The following is a 22,293-nucleotide window of genomic DNA, read 5'->3' as shown; positions in this document are numbered from 1 at the left end:
CCAAATATCTGGTGCACAGCTGTCAGCCAGGAGACAAGTCTAGCTCTGGATTTTACAAATGTTAAAATATACCCATTTTTTAAATGGTCTTTTTAATGGTCTTTTTAAAATGGTCTTTTAAAACAACATTATTCAGTGTTTTTATGTGTTTAAAATGCTAGTATATATTTAAGTATTTTTAGCTTTCCTTTTCCACAAAGTCACAATCACAGCTCTTATTAGGTGGGGACAGATTAGCAGGAGTTAAAAGAGAAAGCAGCCAGTGTTCAGTAGCTACTACCAAGTAGCAAGTAGTGCCCCACTAATCATGCATCTGCAAGGCATGACTTCTACTGAAGCAATGATTTCCTAGGAGGATATGTGTAGGACAGCAATTAGCTTCTGTTGGTACTGGATGCTTCCTAGGGAAGATCCAAGCTGACTCTACTATGTTTGTCTGAGTAATTAATTGATACCACATGGGATTATTCGGGAACACGGCTTGTCTCTCTCTGCCCTGAGATCCTCATTTTCTCTTCCTGTACCAAGAGATGTTGGACGGGAGTTCTTGGTAAGTCCCACAATACTTTGGGTAGCTGTGAGATCTGTGAGATTAAAGGCTCAATGAACAGTCCTTTAATGAGCAAGTACTATAAAGACTAATGAATCATCTCTTGTTGCATAGGTCACAGCTTTTAGGGGGATTTCCAGTTTTCCACAAGAGATGAGTACTGCATAGGCACATGAGTGGGTGTACTGCTGTGGGCTTCTGCCCAATGCCACCATTTGGGCACTTTCCAGGGAAGATCGCAGGCAAAAAAAGAAAATTCTGAACTGTTCCTACCTCCCTTTAGCTTTGTGTGTGCATAGTAAAGGCTTCTCTCAGAGGAAATGCTCTGGCAGTAGATCAGCAGATCAGTACAGCCAGTAGACACAATGAGCTTCAGGCACTGTGGACTTTTGGTCTGATAGAAACATTACTGGAGTGTTAGTTGCCCTTTTATAGGGCATGACTGTGTCAGTTTAAATTTTTCATGATATTTTGCTGAAGGTTTAACTGACTGTAATTTGCAATTCAAGATTTTTAAACTGGCTTTGAAAGATTAAAAAATGTTATTTATTTTAAGTAGGCATTACTGCAGAAGTAATGCTTGCAACCCTAGAGCCTGTACAGTGTCCTAATGCAGCACATGGTCCTGCCCAAAACCCAAGGTAATGCTTGCTGGTTGGGCCTCACTGTTAGGGGAGTCTCCTGTCTGTGTGTGTGGTCTGACGAGTCTTCTACCTGCTGTTATGAGGGGGATTGCTTTAGTATATGTGATTAATAGAGGATTGCTAGCTGCCTTGATTTCTGGCTAATTTTAAGGCGTTTTTGTCCCCTGAGCTTACTGAGGAAAGTGATATTAGATGGTCAGGAATGCTCTCTTTGAGTGAAACTGCCCTCACTGTAGAGCATGTATGCATACAGGGGCTGAAATCTGCTCTCAACCCGTGGCTGTTTCAGCATCAAGAATAACCTCTAGCTTCCAGCAGCCATCTGGCTCGTGCAGTGGCTCAGGAGCCCCTTTGGGCCAAGCTCTTGGCCTCAGGACAGCCAGCCTCCACCAGTACAGCCTGGGGACGCGCCTCTCTTTCGGACCAGCAGCAACCAGCCGTGCTGCCCACAAGGCTCCGCATAAGAAGAGGATGATTTCTTGTGGCCATGTCCTTCTCTGGTGGCAGCAATGCCAGGGGTATGGTGTGCCAAGAGATTGGTCCTGCCCAGGGTGTCATGGATCTGTTTTCCTCTGTACAGGGATTGGGGAAGCACAGCCCAAACTGTTCTGGCTGCTGCCTGGATTCAGAGAGGAGATGTCACAAACACTTTCTTGTGCAGCTGAGGTTGTGAAGCCAGGCTGTAACACATAAACAGGCCTGATTCAATTCCTTTGAAGTCACTGGGAGCTTTGCCATTCATTAAATAGCCCTTGTTTTTAATTGGAACTGTTTTCTTATTTCTTTCAAATTAATTGTCTAGTACTCAGAGCAAAGAGAATGTTGCTGGAGCAGGCAATGTTTCCTGACCGTAGGAGCAGGTTAACCTTCAGGTGAAGTACGTTTTCCAACCAGACACAGCAATGTTTTTTGCCTGCAAGACACGTGTCATGGCTTTGATGTTGTGATAATCTGCTGTAAATATTTATTTTCCAGTAAATATACAGAAGAGGAGGAAAAAATAAAAAGAGGAGGAGATGAACTGTTATGTTTTTCTTCTCCTGACCTCCAAGGTCGCTTCAAAATGACAGAGAAGGACAATTGTTTAGAAGAGAATGCACTGAAATGCAGTCACTGATAAACACTGCCTTTTAACTGGTTTACTGGCTATCGATTATACCTCCAAGCAACTTCTACGTGTGTTTACTAAAAAAGGCTTCACTTTCCTTTCATCACTGCCTTCGTCTCAGTCAAGTCACCCCAAATCCTTTCTGTCTGCAGCCATATAAAAAATGACATGGGAATGAGTAGCTTCAAAAGAAAATTGGTTCTTTGTGGTTTAGCATACAAGTACTGGTACTTCTATAATTCTTCATTGAAATGTAGCAGGGCAATTTGTTCCCAAGGAGTACTTTGAAATCTTTTCTCTCTGCGCTGATTCCTCAAAAAATAGTGATAAACTGGCTAATGCTCTAATGTTTTTGTTGTCTGAGAGAGAATGTGAGAATGTATGCTGCTTAAGTAACAGGACTGCTCTCTCACTCAGAGCCACAAAGAGAATCCCAATTTCATGTTTTGCTACAAAATTTCAGATCACATTTTTGGGAAAATTAGTAGCCCCCTATCCCACGTGTTTCAAAAAGTAGCCTTTTCCTGATTGAAAACTCTTCATTTTCAAGGGAAAAAGGATATTTTTGCAAACCATGGATGAAACATTAAGTTTAATTTGCATAAAGACAGAATTACTATGTTTAAAATATTTACACCTTAAAGACAAGGGTGAAAGGTTAAAATTATCTGGATCAGAACATAAAATTTATCAGGAAGAGAACATTTTCTGAAGGTTTTAAAATGTTCAGAAATTCATAGGTTTGTTTGCAAGCCCTAAGCCAAATTACTCCGACCTAATCCTATGTTCTTCATGGACAACCTCTAACATGTCCGAACAACTGTGTTGTTTGGTTTTCTCTTAGAGACTGACAAATTTCTTCTTTCCACTGAGCTCTTTGCCTTTTTGTTTCTGGAGCTCTGTGGCAGCTACTGATCATCTGCTCAAGCAGAGAGAAATCCTTTGCTAAGCTTCTAGAAGGTCCCGTGTTTTGTTGTTAACATTGCATCACAGAAATCTTGATGTGGAGTTAGTTCCACCAAACATACCTTAAAAAAAAGCAACAATCAAAGACATAGTCTGCCCTACTCCCATAAAAAATTCTTGCCATAATCTTCCTTTGTCCCATCATTGTCACTTAGGGAGACATTGTGGATTCATCTGCTCCACTTTCCATGCTGCTGGCCCAGGAATCAACATGAAATGTCTTTGTGAGATGTCAGATTACCAAAAAGAGATTAAAGTGGCTTTAAATAAGTTTTATGGATTATTTTTGCGTATTACGAATGTGAGGTCACATTTGTGAATGAGAAGAGTCTTTTAAATATGCATTTGAAATGTATTTAGAAGCATGCTATTATATATGAACCTGCAGTAGATAATGCTGTTCCTGCAAAAGGGGCTGGGATTGTCAGGAGTTGATCTCAGGAGCACTGCTTATGAAGTACTTAAGGAGAGCAAAGCAGTTAACATTTAAATCCAGATTTATTTGTCTTTCTTACTCTTCTGTAAGAACTGAGTGCATGGTAAACATGACATTCGGTTCAGAGGTTTTGTTGGAACTTGCATTGCCCTCCATCCTGAGGGCACCTGTGGGTTTGTTGCACCCTCACTCATGCAATAGTTATTGCATGATCAGCTGTATGCATTTAACTTTTCCTGCTCAGAGGCAGAAATATAAGGATGACTGTCCCAAATTGACCCTTCAAGCAGGAGCACTAAGAGCACCCTGGAAACTGCTGGCTCTTCACTGTAAATGTCCTTTTCTTTTCCTGAAGAGAAACACTTATTCTTCAGGTATATTTCCACCCACAACTTACATAGAAACACAAATATCTGGAAGATCAAATAAAATATGTCTCTTCTAAACTGTCCCAAATAGTTTCATTCCTCAAATCCAAGAAGACTACTTCTCACTGACTGTACAGATGATGCTCAGACTGCAAGCAGCAAGATAAGAAGCGCAAGCTGATAATAAAAGATATGATGACCACTAGTGATATTATTATCAAGAACTTTAATTTTTCTTTTAAAATCAAATTCCTTACTTCCATTTCAAGGAATTTATTCTATTAGCCTTAGCACTAAAACAACTCTGGTTTTCATGGGAGCAGTGCCTGACTTTAACTATTAGAGCACAGTTATTTTGGTGGTAGCTCTGACTGCAGATGCTTAAGCCCCTGAGGGAGAGCTGCCAGCCATCAGGCCAGGTGGCTGGGAAGTGTCTTGGTGTTACTTCCACGAATACTTGTTTTGATAGAAAATGCCAAAGCTGTCAGGGAGGTCACCATGCCCACAAAATGTGTTTCTTGTTGCTATTTTCTCCATCACAGAGCACACTTCACACTGTCACCTGTCATGAGAAGGTGGTGGCTGTCCGGAAAGATCACACGGAATCCCTGGGAATGACTGTGGCAGGTGGAGCATCTAACCGGGAATGGGACTTGCCTATCTATGTGATAAGTGTGGAACCTGGAGGAGTGATCAGCAGAGACAGCAGGATAAAAACAGGTAAAAAGGGGGGATTTTGAAAGCCTGCTTTAAATCAAGAGCTTCATTTGAAAACTGCGGGATAGTGAAAGAGCTTCACACTCTGACATCTTCAGCAATCCTATAGATTTTGGGATGTGTCAGATTAGAGGGTCTCAAGTCAGCTACCAGAAAAGGCATAATATGCAGCAGTAATCATCTCTGTGAAGTAGGATGTAGGAATATTCTGATAGGAAAAAAAAGATATATGGCTTTTCACAGGAAAGTTAGCTTGCACCACCATCTCCTAACTCCTGATACATTCATTGTGCAACCTTCATTTGTTTTTAATTTTTTTTTTTTTTTTTGCTTATTTGTCATTGCATTAATGAATTTGAATGAAATATAGAGGATCAAAATTCCCATTATATATGAAGCCATATTAGTGCCTTGTGGCTCAGCCTCATGTCTGGAAATATTGGCTTCCTAACCCCATTTAGCTACTGCTGTAACAGAATGATAAAGCTAATAGTTTTTCCCCTTCTGCGTGAATAAGCTTTTAGAGCAAGATGAGGACCATATTTTATCAGTTGGTTCTGTGGGAATAGACAGGCAGCAGAGGAAAGATGAAACTCTCAGGTTTCAGGATGTTACATCCTCAAGAGCCGAATCCCTCAGTAGCCTGCATCCAGCAATGACACAGCTCACCTACCCTTCATCCCCTATATTCTCCTTCAGTCCAGTCACTGCCTGGAAGCTGGAGGGAAATCCTGAGTTTGAGGGAAGTGAAGGCACCCAAAAATGGGGCAGAATAGCTGCCCCAGTCAGATCCCAGGAGCCTGGGCCTCGGTGCCCAGCATTGGCACACATGGGAACTTCCTCTTTGTGTCTACTCAATGTGAGAACACAGCAACCCCTGCGAGAACACAACAACAGGAGCAAAACAGCAGATTTCCCCTTTCCTTCTGCTGGGAGGTGACTGCCTCTCAGTGGAATACACTTTCCAAAAAAATATTCATCATGAGGCAGCATGGAAAACTCAGCCTAGTTAATTTGATAAAATTAGAAACAAATGAATATGTGTTGTTATAATAGTGCCACAGGCCTCTGATTTAGAGCAGCTCTTAGGCTGTTGTCCTTCTCACTGGGGACAGACAACAAGAAGAGGTTAATGCTCATTTGCAGTGCCTGGACTGCCAGTGAGACATCTCTGCCTGGAGAAGCATCCGGGCCAAGCACCGAGGGCACCCAGGAAAGCCCTGGCATGGGAGTCTGCTATGGAGGGTTGCAGAGTACTTGGCACTGAGGCTGCTTGCATGACATTAGTGATGTCTTTATTTTTCTTTCTGTAGTAATTGAGGTCATTTTTGCATTTTTCTCTGTGGCTGCTGTGCCTATATTATAAGTAAGGCATACAGAAAAATGGTTTGGCTCGCAGCCATTCAAACAGGCATTAATGTGAAAATAATAACATGTTATTCCACGAAGCAAACTAGGAAGAGCCAGTTGGAGTGGCAGTCCTCTGCCACTGGGAGAGCTGGGAGAAAAAACATCACTGAGCTGCTGGGTTTCAAGCTTAGGTTGAGTACAAATGTTGTTAGCTGGAATTGGACTCCAGAGACCCAGACCAGTACTAGGCACCAATACCAAAGCTTGTTGGTACAGCATGAACCCAGCTGTTTGTTCAGCTCCAGATGCAGGAGATGACATGGAAAGAAACCAGGACAAATCCTCTGTCCAGCCACGCAAAGTTTCTGTGTACAGGAATCTTCACTCATGCCTGTGGCATGTTTACTAGCATATGCTTTGTTAAACGAAGGAATAACAAAAAGCCTCGTCAGGCAGCTGGTTCTTGGCCATGGATTTGACTCACTTGTTTGTGGAGGTGGGGAGGGGATCCTGGAAACACTTGCAGGGTTCTTTATCATCCCCTTTATTGGACTCAGGTGACATCCTCCTGAACGTGAACGGCATTGATCTGACAGGAGTCAGCCGGAGTGAGGCCGTCGCCCTGCTGAAGAACACCAACTCCTCAGTGGTGCTCAAAGCCCTGGAGATGAGAGCATGTGAAGCCCAGGAGGAGCAGGGTCACCTACCACCCCCCGAGGACACACAGGCGTCCTCTGAGAGCAGCGAGTGGTCCCCGTCCTGGGTTATGTGGCTGGGGCTGCCACGGTAAGTCCACAGATTGCAACCTCTTGCTGAGGGGGAGTGGGAGGAAAGATTTGTATTTTCTGGAAATACTTTATTTTGGCTTGATTCATTGCACTGACATCTTAATTAAATCCAGGCTCTGTCACTGACTTGACTCTAAATACCTCCCTTTTGTAAATGGGTACGTGTACATGGCAAAATAGACATGCAGTTCCCCTTGCGAGGGAGGATAGGATACTGAATTGTTTCAATCTTGTAAACATATCTGGCAGTTACGGAGTGAAAGGAAAATCTTGCAGGGATACAGGAGCTTGCTGAACTGAAGTTTAGGCTCAACCACCCTGCAGAAGGCAGATACCCCTCCTGCAACACTCACGCTGCACAGCCCTTCTCCTTAGCCAAATCCAGCTGAATTGTTTGACTTTACCCAGATGTTGCAAAGTTCGTGCAGTTGGCCAGTATCTCCACATCACCTCTTTTAACCCCACCCCCGCCTGAAAGAAGTCCATTTGTCACACACAGGAAGCAGCTGTGTTGTCGTTTCAGCAAGGTTGATAAGAGCCACATCGCCTGTCGCTAAGCTCTCAGTGTGCACGGTGTAATACCTACAGCTCCCATGACATCCCAGAAAGAATGAAATGAGGACACACTGAGAATCTGTGAATGTGCAAAGCTGGGATCACAGACTTGAAACTGACACTTAGTTTTAAGGAATGAAGAATTTATCTTAAAAGTTCTTCTTGACTATACTCCTAATTCTGGCAGCAGTTCAGTGCCTCTCTTTACAGGAGGGCATGAAAAGATGGTCTGCAGAACAGGTGGACTTTTCTCTAGGCACAGTTTCAGGACTCCTCTTCATTTCCTACTCTTGCATAACAGGTTTCCCTCTTTCTAGCTGGAGCCATTTTGAACTCATTCACCCTGCAGCAAGGTCTGCTGTGAGGGCCCGATGTTTTTCAGGGCTTGGTCTCATGTTAATGACTATATAACATGTGCTGAAGCCCAGCAAGAGCAGAAGGCAGGCTGTGCGTCTGTAACCCACCAGCAAAATGTTCCTCCTCCACTGGGGAGGACTACATCTTAATACCTGTGAAAGAAAAGCAATAAAAAGAAAATGCAGTAAATGGACAGCCCTTAACTTGCTACCACCCCGGGCAATGGTAAATTTTCCTCACTCAGTGTCTGAAGACTGGCAGGCCCAAGAAGATCCTCATTCCTGCTAATTTCTGCTCTCCTGAGCTTGACCAGCACCACAGTGAAGGTACTAGAGCACAGGTAATGCTCTCAGTGAAGAAACAGCCACAGACCAGAGACCTTATAGATGCTGCAATCTGCAGGGCTGAGTCTTGCCTTCTATCACCATCCATTGCTAGATGGACTGAAACAACCACACCCTGCCTATGCCACCTTCACTGGGCTGTGTAGAAATCCTGAGCTGCCTGGTCATCATCTTCTACTCACAGCTGCCTGAAGTTCCCAGTACCTTAGCATGGTAGAGGACATGAAGAACAGAGCTCCACAGTACTGCAGGCTTGCACTCAGAGTTCACATCACTCAGTTCCACTTTGCAGTTTGGCAATAAAATAGGTTTTCCTGTTTTAGAAACAGTTTCTGAGCTCACTTTAGCCTTCCTCCTCTGAAGGCTGCATGTGTGAAGGCATTCCAGCTCTTTTCGTCTGAAGGAAAATCAGCCCCAGTGTCAGCAAGGCTGAAGACAAGAGCTCATTGTAACTCTATCCCCAGCTGTGAGGCCGTGCACAGAGCACAGCATGGCCCTTCTCCTTCAAAGAGACATGGGGACATTGGTATGCTGAGTGGGGACACTGCTCTGAACATCAGACTAGTGCCCGGGACAGGGACCAATGCACGTTAGATGTGACGGTAACAAAGGTGCTCTGTTTCTTATTGGCAACTGATTGGCTGAGTAGGGGCACAAGAGGATCAGGTTTGGGATTGCTCACTAGGTATTAGCAGACCCTTCATAATTGTGCTCACTCACTTATTGTTCTGATTCTCCAGGGCCCACATCAGATGTCTGAAAGTCCTTCAACAAGTTCTCATACGAGGATGGGTATCGTGTTAACTCATTGTGCTCCAGGTTGAGCATTTAACCTTTCTCTGGCTTTCAGTTTGCTTTTTGGCAAGGATCACATCTCACTAGATATTGTCAGCTGTTTCATGACATTTTTCAGGCTGTTAGGGAAAATTATACTCTGTCTAAATAGATGTCTGACAGGTCCATCTTGAAAAAAGTGTCTGAAGTGCAATTATGGGGCAAAATGTTGAAGAATCACCCACTTTAATTAAAACAATTTACTAGAAGGACTGCTCCAAGATATGTGAGTCTAAGAATGTTTGGTACAGCTAACAGAAAAGTAGAAATGTCAAAATCATTATTATGCAGAATCATGCAAAGTACTTGGGAAGATGGGCAGGAAGGAGCAAACCTATATAAGACAAATTGAACAAATAGAAAAGGCAGTAAAACTGGTAGGCCAGGAACAGGCATGGTTTAAAAAAGAGGAAGCTGGATAGTAGATTATTTAAATTCTTTTGAGAAGAGAAAGATGTGGCTCAAGATAAGCCCTGGCAGTGCAGTGTGTGTATCTGTTCACAGTAAGCAAGGTGGCTGCTCAGAGGCAGCTTGACCCCACAATTTAGAGTGGGATGTTCAGGCTTAGGAAACTGAGGGGACAGGAGAGTCTTTCCTTCTTTGTCCAAATCCATGAAATTTTGAGGAAAATCCTATGAATGGTACCATAAAATGTGTTGAGTTGAACTTAGACTAGAGCATGTCTACAGACTTCTGTCCATGACCAGTGAAGTAGAAAACAGGCTAACATGAATAATAGTTACAAGATTCAAAGTAGCTTACTGTAAATGCCTGATTTTCAATACTAGAACAGAACTCTTCATTTCCCAAGGACTGCATGCACATTACAGAGATGGGTACAGTCAAGAGACACAAACACTGAGAATTAGGGAATTATATAATTTTTCTGGATGAAGTTGGTAGCAGCAGAATCAGACAAGTTATCTGATCCTTTGCACCAAAGCTCAAAGAGTTGGAAAAGCCATCTTGCTGATTTAACATTTGTGGATCTCACTTAAAGTTTGTCCTTTTCTTGTGAATTCTTAGAATTGGGCTCTCCCACTTTTGTATGGCTTAATAATACATAAACAGCTCCTCTGTTCTTTCTGTAGTACGATCCAATATGGGGTGGTTATAAAATACGTGCACATGTGCATCTGACATCTGTCAAAACTTGGCCTGCACGCAAGCAGAGGGGCTGCGGGAGGAAACAGTGATGCAGGACCTTAAGCATTCTTGCCTGAAGACTTATTTCAGGGTAGCTAATTTAATTGTTTGTTGTTTAGGAAGACAGAACTCCTTTACTGGTGGAGGGACATGTTGTTGTGAAGCATGCACAAAGGAAATAACGGGGAACAGCTGGTGAAGAGCATTTCCCCAGCTCTGTGATGCTGCTTCTACCCTTGCTTGTTTTCCTGCTCTCCTTTCCTTGCTCTCTGCACATTTCCTTCCCTCAGCTAGTACTTCGAATACTTTTTAGATCGTCCTGTCATAACATTTACAAACATTAGTACTTCACACAAGTGCTTTTCTTCATCTGTAAAGTGAGATGAGAAATAGACAAGGTGGCCAAAGTCATTCTGCAAACCTGGGGTAGAACAAGATGTAAAACATGAAATTAGGACAGAAACACCTCCAAAGTAACTCAATCTGGGCTGTAGGATGCTGGTGGAAACAATTCTGAAATATTACTTACTTGGCTGCCATTTGTGTGCTGTAATGGGGAAGGAGGAGGGAGTTATCCTTTTCATAGCTGTTAGTGCTGAAATCCTCCTGCAGTTGGGCTGGTTTTCATTCCTAGAGCATAAGGCTACTTGTGCTTTATGAAAATCAGCAGGGAATGGTACATTTAACTACTTGAAAACAGGCGCTGTTAAATTCCTCACGCATCAGTAATTGATGCTTAGTTGTAGTATTGCTCAGGATAGGACCCTGTGACTAGACACTGTATATCCCCAAATCTTGTATCTGAGGCAGGTTCACACATAAATTATTCCTTATGCTCATCTTCTGGAGTATTTAGTGTTAAAGACTGAAGACTGTGAGCTGCTCTCTTCCAAGGAGATGGTTCTCCTTAGACTGGTTGCAGTTTAGTGGGTTACGGTAGTTTGACTGGGTCAAAACACCCAGACTGGGGCTTTGATTATCACACAAATATGAGCTACTCAAACACACTAAGCATCTTCATATGATTTTCTTTTCTCTATGGTACTTTGTAGCTTGTCTTTATGATTAAACAGCCCTAAAAGAATGGACTCCCTTTGGGCTGCTCTTTGCTTAGGCAGAGCAGGCATCTCTGCTTAGGCACTGAACTCTTTGGAGCAAGCAGTACCAGCATTCCATACAGCTTTGCCTGCCAGCATTCTTTTCACAGTTGTGACAGTGCTGACAAACAGCACTGATGCACTGCCATGCTTATATCTCTATCCCATAGGTTGGAGATCAGAAAATGTCAAAGGCATTAACACATTCTAGACACTCCTATTTTTTTAAGAGTCAGTCTCTAGCTATGGCTGTCGTGATGGGTTGGACTTGCCCGCACCAACAGCAGGGTGAGTGAAAAGGGGAAGAGTGAGTAAACTCATTGGTCAACAGACAGGGAAATCCCTCACTCATTATTGTCGTGGCCAGAGCAGGCTAGACTTTCAGAACTGAAAACATTTAATTACCAATTTGGGTATTGGAAACCAAAGACAAACTTGTAAACACTGTGAAAAGGGGAGAAAAGGGGGGTTCCCAGACTGACCATCACACCAGCACCTTTTCTCCTGACTTCCATGTCTCCACTGTCTTCTTGTCACAGCAGGTTACACCTAGTCCCTTTGGTGAGGCAAAAGGCAGAGAAGGGGCTTGGAGTCACAACAGAGTGGTTCTCTGCTGTTCCTTGGTTTCCCTGCGTTTTCTCTGCTCTGGCAGAGAGAACAATCCTAATGCTATTATGCTGTGTCTCTTTCACTTATATTTATCATACACTTTGACAGCAAATATATATTTATGCTTTCTGGACTGATTATGCTTTCTGGTCTTTTAACCTCCTGTCCTTACCTGCCTGCCTACTACTTTTCTATGGCACTAGGATTTAGCTGATCATCTTTCATGATGTGCAGCGAGTGTAGCACTGGCCAGCAGAGACCTCTGCCCCAAAATCAACACTGTATTATAGCACTAATGGCTGAATCCTGGCACTGCTTGCTCACGACCTTGATAAGTACCATTAAACATAGAGGGTTTAAGTGATTTTGCACGTTGAAGAAGTCCACAGATGGTAAAGTAATAATGCCTGGCTGCTCAGGAAGAAGCAAGTGTCACCTGTTTCTTACATTAGAAACCAGTGAATTCTTGTGCAAATACTGCATACCTACCATCCTGGCAGCAGGTGAATATTTGTAGACCCTGGGGGACTAATCTAGTATTATGTTGAGAAAGACAGCAAATGCCCTATTTAAAACACAATTTTTAAAACACTAGGCATATCAGTCTTTAAGATAAAGGCTATTTATCCTCCTATAGAAATGTCAGGTGCTTCTTAGAAGCCTAAAAAATCCCTGAATAGAGCTTGTATCAGTTGCCTGCTGTAGGTCAGCCTATGTTTTAATATTTGGAGTGGCAAATATATTTTTAGTCATTCAGAAATTTCAATCATTCCTGGGGACACCACTAATGGTAAGATGGTAAAGTACTATAGACATAATTTTTTATCACTCCCTCTCTAACAAAAAGAATTAATTTGGTTAAAAAAAAAAAAGGAAACAAATTAATGTACTCTGAGCATTAGGGAACATTTAAGAGTCTAGTAACGCTATTCTTAGTTTTCCCCTATTCCTACTTTTGGAACCTAAGCTTTGATGAACATAACATACATTCAAAAGACAAATGGAGGGAGAAGCAGATTTCAGTTCTCTTACTACACAATCTTGTGTTAATCACTACAGTAAGGACAAGCTATCTTCTTGAGAGCAGATTCAGTACTCCAAAGCACTGACTCACATGGATAAGTTTCCCTTATCTTCCATGCTGTGACTTATCAGATTACTCAACAAGAAAAGCTCAGGATCCGTAATTCCACAAATACCTGTCTTTGTGTAATCTGCCATTTTTGTAGTTCATTCCACTGGCCTTAAAATTATTTCACTTTGACATGCACCACAGTAGTAGTGTGTCAAAGTGCCTGAGCACTTTGACATAAATAATCACATACAGGCTCATATCTGGAAGATAAACAAGTCCTTGTGGTGTACAAGGTAGAAGAAATACAGCTTTTTGAATTGCTGATTTACAAACACTAAATCCAGGCTAAAGTGCTTTTCTCCATCACATCAACCAGAGCATTTGCATAGATTCCTACCCTATAAAAAAAACTTATTTAATACTTAAGCCCAAGACTAATTTTACTTTTGGGATAACTGGTTATCTGGTTGTAACAGGAAAGCAGTACTACAGGAACAGAAGTGTAGGGTTTTGATACAGTGGAAACATGGCACTACTTTAACTCTTAAAAACATTGTATGGGTCTATGAAAAGGCAGATTCATTATTAGTGGTTCATCAGAATCTAAAGTTAACTATAAGACATTTAATTAAACTGGTTTATTTCAGATATTTGTACAGCTGCAAAGAAATTGTATTACGAAGAAATACATCTGGAAGTCTTGGCTTCAGCATCGTAGGAGGTTATGAAGAACATACTGGGAACAAACCATTCTTTATCAAATCCATTGTTGGGGGAACACCAGCATATAATGATGGCAGAATTAGGTAATGATTGCTATCTAAAAAAAGTAGCATATAAGTTCTTCTTCTGGTTAACCTGTGGGAGTTTTAAAACACATGTTTTCATTAAGGCAGTGGCAGGGATGAGGGGGGTGGGGAAGGACTCACTGATACAGAAGTAACTCTGGGAGATATGGAAACAGGACACAAGTAACCTGAAGTTTAACAGATCTGCCTTCATAGCAGAATGTTTTCAGATGTCTAGCAATCTACTAGTATGTAAGTTAAAAGAAGAGTCCATTTGATCTCTGGGGTGGTACAAAGCATGCCAGCACAGATTTCCCATGTCTCCAGTTCTAAACACCCCAACCAAACACCTTCCCTGCAAACACCAATACACTTGAAGAGAGTAAATGCACAATCATGGCACAAACTTACATCAATTAACAAGGCTTAAAAGGTACAGTTGTTCAGAACACAGATCATTCTAGTATCTAAAGAGGGCCTACAAGAAAGCTGGAAAGGGACTTTTTACAAGCGTATGCAGCGCTAGGACAAGGGACAATGGCTTCAAACTGAAATACAGTAGTTTTAGACCAGATATTAAAAAGAAATTATTTAATGTGAGGGTGGTGAGGCACTGGAACAGATTGCCCAGAGTTGTAGATGCCTCCTCCTTATTAAACAAAGGCTGGCTGGGCCTTTGGTCTAGTTGAAGGTATTCCTGGCCAGAGCAAGGATTGGAATTGGATTATCTTTGAAGTCCCTTCAACTGAAGCCCTTCTATGATTCTGTGATGATGAATTATCAGAATGAACATCAGAGGAACTATATCATGTTTTCTTTCAAATATGTCTAATTAATTATAAATATGTAAGAAACCCAAACAAGTGAAATATTTTCACCTGCTTTATTCCTTTATTCATGAACAGTATTTAGCCAGAGAAGGAACCACACTACTCATTTCAACCCACTCCCCCAGGTTAGGGACGTTCTTTAGCATTTGAAAACATTTAAGATAAGTCATCTTGTTTAACTGTTGTCTTGCATTTATTTTTTCAGATGCGGTGACATCCTCCTTGCTGTCAATGGCAGGAACACATCAGGAATGATGCATGCCTGCTTGGCAAGGATGCTCAAAGAACTAAAAGGAAAAATTACTCTCACAATTGTGTCCTGGCCTGGCACATTTTTATAAAACAAGTCTTCATGGAGAGTGTGACAAGTATCTCAACATGGGGAAAACATTTAAAAAAAAGGAACACCGGTCTTTGCTTTTTTGGGGAGTAAAGTATGTATTTATAAAGAAAAGGTTTGTGAAATTTCAACCTGCATGTCAAGAAAAGTCAAGTTTAGGCAAAGCAGTGACACCTGTCAGAAAATCACTTCAGAGTGATCCAAGCTACAGACTTAAGTCCTTCCTTCCCTGTGTTCTTAAGGGTTTTTTGTTGTTTTTTTATACATACCTATATATCTATTTAATGCATTATAATAATAATAATAATGAAACTTAAGGAGCAACAGCTTCTGCTCACCCACTTTATTTTGATTAAGAAAAAGAAAACCTTGAATAACTTATGGAAATATTTCTTGCAATTTTTCTAGTTGCAATAATCAGGTGAAGGTTTTTATCCAACACATTAATAGCACTTTGATTATGTGTACCTTTTCATGGTCAGCATGAAGCTGGTATTTTCAAGACTTTCAAGTACTGTTTGTTAGTCTGTAAAACTGTGAATGAAATTTCTAAAATAATTAAAAATAATTGTAACTGTGTACTTGTACAGACATTATTTTCATTCAAAACCAAATTACCTCGTTTCCCTGGTTTGTTCTGATTAATACTATTAAATCTGGGATTTTTATATAGAATATTACTTTTAAGGAAATACACTGCACCCTGCTAACGCCATCAGTAAGTCTTTTGAATAGCAGTAAAATTTTTGTGGGACTGCCTTATCAATCACACTTGATACTGTTCTGCATGAAGTAAATCTGAAAGTGATGATGGTCTTATATGTCTTTTAAAATAGTCCTTTGTCTTTCTCTGCATATTACTCATGTTCCACAGTCTTGTTTTTATCTCACAAGCTTGCAGTGGGAAGAGGATATGTTTGTTAATCTTTATCATGTTAAGGGCAGCTGTTCCCCTAGAACAAAGACTAAAATGAACTCTCTCTTAAGCCACTGAAAAGCAGCAGAGACGATTATCCAGCTTAATTCATCCTTATGCACCCACACAACCCAGACATAATTACCAAGTGTATCATCACCATGCTCAGTGTTCCATTCAACTAAGAACAATCGGCACCTTTCCCACTTTCCCTCTTTTTTTTTTTTTTGTTTCACGTTATTACAAGGCTTTTGAAGAGCCTGCAGTTCCTGTGTGTCCCTGTAGTAAAGGATGACCTTTCCAAATAAGTCTCCAAAAGCTATGCTAAACCCACACTGTTCCAGATGTTGGGTATATAATAAAATGAATGCACACTGTTTCTAAAGTCAGTAAAAGAATGACCTTCCCGTTGGCTTATGAAAAGAGGAGACAATTTAATACAAAGAATTTAAGCCCTACTTATATTGTAAGAGCATAAGCCTCTAGATGTAAGATGTTTTTTCACTGTTCCTTAAGAGACAAAGTCAGTCCAAGAATCTTAACATGAAAAATTCGTTCTTTTATTTCCAAAAAAAAACCAAAGTAACCTTTGATTTCAAACTAACAGAACAAGATTAAGAGCAAATTATTATAATTCCCAGAAAAATAACAAGATTTATAGTCATCTATTTCTGGCACTAATATATATGCAAGTAGGCAAAAAAAAATCACACAAGCCTATTCCACAGGGGCAGCTTCAGTGTTTTCCTGTTCAGGAGCAGGTTCACCACTGGCTTCTTTTCCTTCTTTGCTTCTTTTGGACTTCTTGTGTTTGTGCCTTCTATGGCTATCCCCTTCTTCACTGTCGTGACGACGTCTGCTGTTACTAAATAGAGAGAAAACATGCCTCAAACACTTGACACTTCAGGCCCTATTTCATTACAAAGTACCAAAAAAACAGCTTCTGCATTCATATTTGAAAAACTGGCATCTGCTCCCAGCTCAAGAGGTTTTGGATGTCAGTGCAGAACTGAATTTTTCCTGGAATGGAACATACATCTATCCATCCTGTACTTTTTGCGGGAAAAATAGAATTTTTCCCATTTGTAACCCATATTCTAATAACAAGACTTTTAACAATATCATGCACCTACTGGCATTCCTTAATAATTTGACATTCTTGTTGACCCCATTTTCTAGACTTAACTTTTATTTCTAACTTAAAATGGATCAGGTAGAACAATTTCTATCAAGTGACTATGAGGATTATTTTACTTACTGAGTTGACTGTTGAATTGTTCTGTTCATGCTGCTGAATGTCAGCTTCATTCCATCCCTTTCTGACTCACCATTTTTACCCTTCATTCCCCAGTGTCCTAATTTCTGTTCACATACTGACTGTCACTCAATACGAGGTTACCCAGGGTCAGTATTGCTTCTTGTCTGTCCACGTTTTATATGGCAGACTTGTTCCAAGTAGCACATTCAAGTGTTTACAGTCTTTCCACAAAACTCCTGTTTGTTTGGGGTTCTTTTAAAAGTTTACTTCTTTTTTTTTTTTTTTTCTTTTTTTAAACTGGGCAAGTCTTTCATATCCTATTAAAACAAGAGAAACCAAACCTTCGAGATGACTTGTGTCGAGTCTCTTCTTTCTCTCTGTGCCTCCTGTCTCTGTGTCTGTCTTCTTTCTCTCTGCTTGTCCTATGGCGGTCATAGCCCCTCTCTGCATAGTCTCTGTACCTGTAGCGTTCTTCATCACTGATTCAGAAAGAAGATATTTTCAGGACAGTAAGACCAAGGAGTATAACAATAACAAGCTAAATGTTAGGAAAATTTTAATATTGCTTCTGGGTGTCTACATGAGTTCCAGTGCTTAAAGGACAATAAAGTTCTTCGTGTTATACACTGAACTTGTGCAGTTAATGCAGTTCTGAAAGGAAATTGTTCATTAAAAATGAAAGAAAAAAGAATACAACAGTGCCCCATTAAGTTTATATACAAGTTATCAAGCTGTTAGCTTGAACCTGTATCTAACTATGAAGGAAATACAATCCTACATAAACTTCAGTAATGTTTTCAGATCAGTGTTTGAAACATTCAACACTTATCAGCACACTTTTGGACTATTATTCAATTTGGGTAAATTAAAATTAGATTTTGGTACAGCTATCTATTTCCTTACACTCACTTCAAGAAAAGGAAACACTAAGTACAAAGAGTAAAATATACTAAATATTTGGGCTGCTTTTGAAATTAATTTTTCTCCAGTGCTAGTGCTGTCTCTACTTCTACTTCTCTCTTGGATTGCCATGAAATCCTGCCCTGCCACAATGTCGGTAAAAGCCCCTAAATATCACAGGTCAGACAAGAATTCGAAGGCTTTACTTAAAAACATATCTTCGTATTTTGTCTTGTTGAAAAGGGAAGTTCTAAGAGTTTACTGAAATCTAAAAAAACCAAACAAACAAAAAAACCCCACTGTCCATTGTTAGCCAACACAACTCAAATGGAAGATTAGCATAGCTTAAAAAGGCACAATCATTTCATCATTTCTCTACTAAGAAAATCCCACCTAGCATCATTTAAGAGTGCAACTTCAATACAAATGATCTTAGTGTAATTATTTATACATCACATGAAGTCTTCTCTAACCATAGTTTGGGAGATCCTAAAAAAAAGGCACAATATAACCAGTCTTTCTAAAGCAGTAACTGTTGACCTAATGACAGGCAAGTGTTTCTGTCTCTGCCAACAAATACCATGAAAGAATCTTTCTGAGGTCCCTCCAGAAGAAGAAGGGATCAGACAGATCACACAGGGAGAACAGCTCAAGCCTAAAGAGATTTCTCATGTCCTGGAGCAGTGAGAACTGAGATCAACCCCATTTTATCTGCCACAACTTGGATCCTCTGGCCATTTCCCAAGTGAGGATATTACATTAATGATTATTACAGCTATGCATGAAAACTTAGTGAGAAGGGAGAACGCCTGAAGCAACAGTGCTAGTCTTTTTAGGAAACCCTGTATGATTACATCATTAACCAAATGCTTAATCATTAAGAAATTAGTAATTTAAAACACTGTAGAGAAGCATTAACCACCCCATAGAAAATTCTGCTTTTCTAAGGGACATGAAAAATATTCACACATCAAAACCAGGAAAACTACAGCTACATCTACTGAACTCAAAATTATGATTTGTCACTGAGTAATATAACTTCATTGATTTTATAATGCATTTATGACCTCAGATCTGAGAGTAAGCAGATCAAATCCTGAAAAGCACATTTATGGTCAAATAGCACAAAAACTGAGGTTGGAAGGCATGAGTGGAGGTCATCAGGACCAAATTCCAGCTAAAGCAGGGCCATCAGGACCAGATGATCAGTAACATGTCCAGACAGCTTCAGGGTGTCTCCATGGATAGAGACTCCCCAGCCTCTCTGCTCAACTGTAGCTTCCTTCCATATCTGATATTGTGTCACAAAACTAATATTTTGATGATCAGTATCTAATTAAAAAGTTAAAATTTAAATTCCTACCACTAACTTCTGATAAGCTTGCTGTGCCAAATAGGATGGCTAATTATAGACTTATGGCTTGGTTTCAAAGATGAGATCCAAAAAGTCCTTAATGGTAACTCACACTCTGCATTTGTTCTGTTACCCAGTTATTTTAAAACACTCTAGAAAAGGTTAAAAATATTACTGATACTCACTTTTAAACCTTATTTTGGCAAACTACTAAAGAACCATGACAGCTTGTCTGATGAAAATAAACAACTTCTCTAAGTAAAGCAAAAAATCAGTTAGTGAAGACCAGTGTATTGGGAGCTTTCAGGAACACTCTAATGCTGCTCAACGCTGTTGACCTTTATTGCACACTGATTGTGGAGTCTCATTCAGTTTGTTGACCACCAGGACACCAAATCCTGCAAAGCTGCAATCCAGCCAGGCAGACCCTGCTCTTCTGCATGAGACTATTAAGTTCCAGGACTTTAGAAACACAGTTGCTGGGGTTTGTTTTTCTGGTTTTTTTTTTTTTTTAATTTTTCGAATTGCTGAAGAACCACAATACAGTAACATATCAATCAAATTCCAATGTCTACATTTTTAGTGGTAACTAATTGACTTGAAACTACCAAAATAAAAACAAAACAAGAAAACCCCAAATGAACAAAATAAAGTCCCAACCTTGGCAGAAGGGAAACAATCCAAAAATAATGGCATCTTCTCAAGGGGGCAGAGTGAGATGCATTGTAAAAATGCACACTTTTCTCTGAGGATAGCAGGGTAAAAGCAGAACAGAATATGAAGACATCTGAAAGTTCATTTTAAACCACATTTTGGTTATAATAGAATAAAAATAATCCCATTTTCCTATAATTTTAAGAAATGTTGTAACAAAAACACACACTGTTCATCTGGAAAATAACTGCTAAAAGCATTGAAAGTTGTAATTTCTGAGCAGTAAAATGATAAACCTGATGCTTACTACAAACCCCACTAAAGTACCACTTGATCAAAGTTTAAACAAAGGGAATATAAATAAAAGCTATAAATCTGTGCAGTCTTTAAAACAGTTCCCATTCTCTTCCTCACAGTTCCATTAATTTTATTTTCATAAGTGCACAGAATTGAAAATAAACCTTCTTAAGAAATATTATATCTGCATGTTCTTTCTTAAGCCTCTCACACCTCTTCTGTGATTCCCAAACCAACTTATCCCAGTTAAGGGCCTCCCATTTTCTTATACAGCCATGTGGCAACAGCTTTGCTACAGATGGTGGATAATTTAGTCACATAAAAAAGTCGAGGCCTGCTCTTCCCCCTCCTTTACAGATAACTCTGGCAGCAGCACAGAGATTTCTTGAGGCCTGGAAGCTATTAAGGTTCATTTCAAGCACCCTTGAATGACCAGGGCTCTTTCTGGCCTTCAATCAAGCTGTCTGAGAAACAGATGTTTAGATAGGTCTTCAGCCCTCAGAAACTGACCCTGGAACAAAGCACATGCCCACAGGAGAGGACATCACCACACCAGCATACATGGAAAATCCCCCAGCCTGCACCCAGTTTGGGTCTTCAGCTAACAATCATCATGCAAAAATGTCATCTCTCAACCTCAGTAATGTTGACTCTCAGTGCTCTCCCTTTAGCTTAAAACCATTAGTAAAAACAATCTGCCTAATAGCTAACATATATATTCTGCAAAAATTTAAACTTAACAATGAACACTGAGGAAAAGTGTCAGATATTTACCCCAAAAAGCTTAGCAGATAACAAGCAGAGGAAATTTAGAAAAATCTGGCTAACCAATAGACCTCTGTTCTATGAAGCCATAGTGAGCTTAACATTAAACACTTTGTACTTGAGCACACAAACTACAGGACAGTCGCAGCTTTTTTAAAAAAGCAATTAGAAAGATGAATAAATTTATCTGACATGATTTTCATCATCTAAATCAAAATTAAAGTTCTAGACCTTGAAATAGTAATTTTAAATAAGAGAGGAGAGATTATTATCCAGCCATTTTTAACAACCATATGAATAATTTCAGCAGGTATTTAATACCATTAATTAAGGTCAAACGTTGCGACACGTTGCTCTTAGTACCGAATTGGCAACTAAAATTTATTTGGTACTTCTATAGATTTTTCTTTAGATATTTTTTCTAAACCTACTGATGTCAAAAAGAGATGAATATTTCAGATATTCTCAAGACTTTAACCTGTAAAGCACTATGACCAATTTGGATGCATACTGTCCTTTTTTTCTGCTTCTGTTTTATATGTGGAAATTTAGAAGAGAAAAGGGCAAAGGTGAGGAAGCCACACCACCCAGCTCTTTGGAACATGCAGCAGAACACTAAAGTTGAATGTTGAAGTACGCTGTTTAACAGAGACAAGGGTTTTGAGCAGCGTTACAGCACGTTTAGGACACTGCACTGACCTGTTGAACGCACTCGAAGACGGACTGTGATCTCGGTCCCTTTCCCTGTCTCTGGTACGGTCTCGATCTCTGTCTCGGTCCCGGTCCCGGTCGCGATCCCGATCTCGGGATCTCTCTCTCTCACGTTCCCTATCCTTGTCTCTTCGTGCATAGTAATCCCACTGTTTACTGGTGTCCAGAAGACTAGACCATGAGGGAGCAGAACCTGCAGGGTGTGGAAAGGTGACTAAAGAAAGAGATGTAGTTATTAGAAAGAAGAAAATCAAATATCATATGGAAACTAATGCACAAAAACACATTTGTCAGTTTCTTCCAATTACATTTTTTAATCTTCCCCTTTCACTTAATGCTTAAGCAAACACTGCATTTTTTCCATGATTATTACAAAAATTTCTGGCACTCATTTAAATACTTCTTATGAGGATGTCCAGAACCAGGGTACATACCCCAAAGACTGTCTAAACACTTTTGGGGAAAAAAAAATTGTGCAAATACTTGCTCAAAGAATCTGATTCTATGTGGTCAAACGGCTTCATTTTTGGGGAACA

General features: G+C 40.2%; 2 protein-coding genes across 5 annotated transcripts in view; one reads left to right on the top strand and one right to left on the bottom strand.

Annotated features, from left to right (window-relative positions):
- LNX1 (ligand of numb-protein X 1) overlaps positions 1–15,365 on the top strand; it is a gene marked incomplete at its 5' end in the record, with an annotated part of 65,085 nt that extends 49,720 nt beyond the window's left edge. For both annotated transcript variants that reach the window (XM_084203810.1, XM_084203811.1), the window contains 4 exons: positions 4,615–4,792; positions 6,697–6,925; positions 13,592–13,750; positions 14,768–15,365. In XM_084203810.1, coding sequence (XP_084059936.1) covers positions 4,615–4,792; positions 6,697–6,925; positions 13,592–13,750; positions 14,768–14,903 — 702 coding nt within the window. In that variant the 3' untranslated portion in view covers positions 14,904–15,365. The remainder of the gene's footprint in view (positions 1–4,614; positions 4,793–6,696; positions 6,926–13,591; positions 13,751–14,767) is intronic.
- Positions 15,366–16,335: 970 nt separating this feature from the next.
- Positions 16,336–22,293, bottom strand: part of FIP1L1 (factor interacting with PAPOLA and CPSF1) — a 37,617-nt gene continuing 31,659 nt past the window's right edge. For 2 of the 3 annotated variants that reach the window (XM_084205276.1, XM_084205275.1), the window contains 3 exons: positions 21,746–21,971; positions 17,418–17,555; positions 16,338–16,683 (listed from right to left, as the gene is read on the bottom strand). In XM_084205276.1, coding sequence (XP_084061402.1) covers positions 16,536–16,683; positions 17,418–17,555; positions 21,746–21,971 — 512 coding nt within the window. In that variant the 3' untranslated portion in view covers positions 16,338–16,535. Of the gene's footprint in view, positions 16,684–17,417; positions 17,556–21,745; positions 21,972–22,293 lie in introns of all 3 variants that reach the window. The other variant, XM_084205274.1, reaches the window with a different exon arrangement.

The sequence above is a fragment of the Fringilla coelebs genome (assembly GCF_963513975.1).
Source record: "Fringilla coelebs genome assembly, chromosome: 4".
Classification (NCBI taxonomy): Eukaryota; Metazoa; Chordata; class Aves; order Passeriformes; family Fringillidae; genus Fringilla; species Fringilla coelebs.
This window is presented reverse-complemented; position numbering and strand designations above follow the sequence as displayed.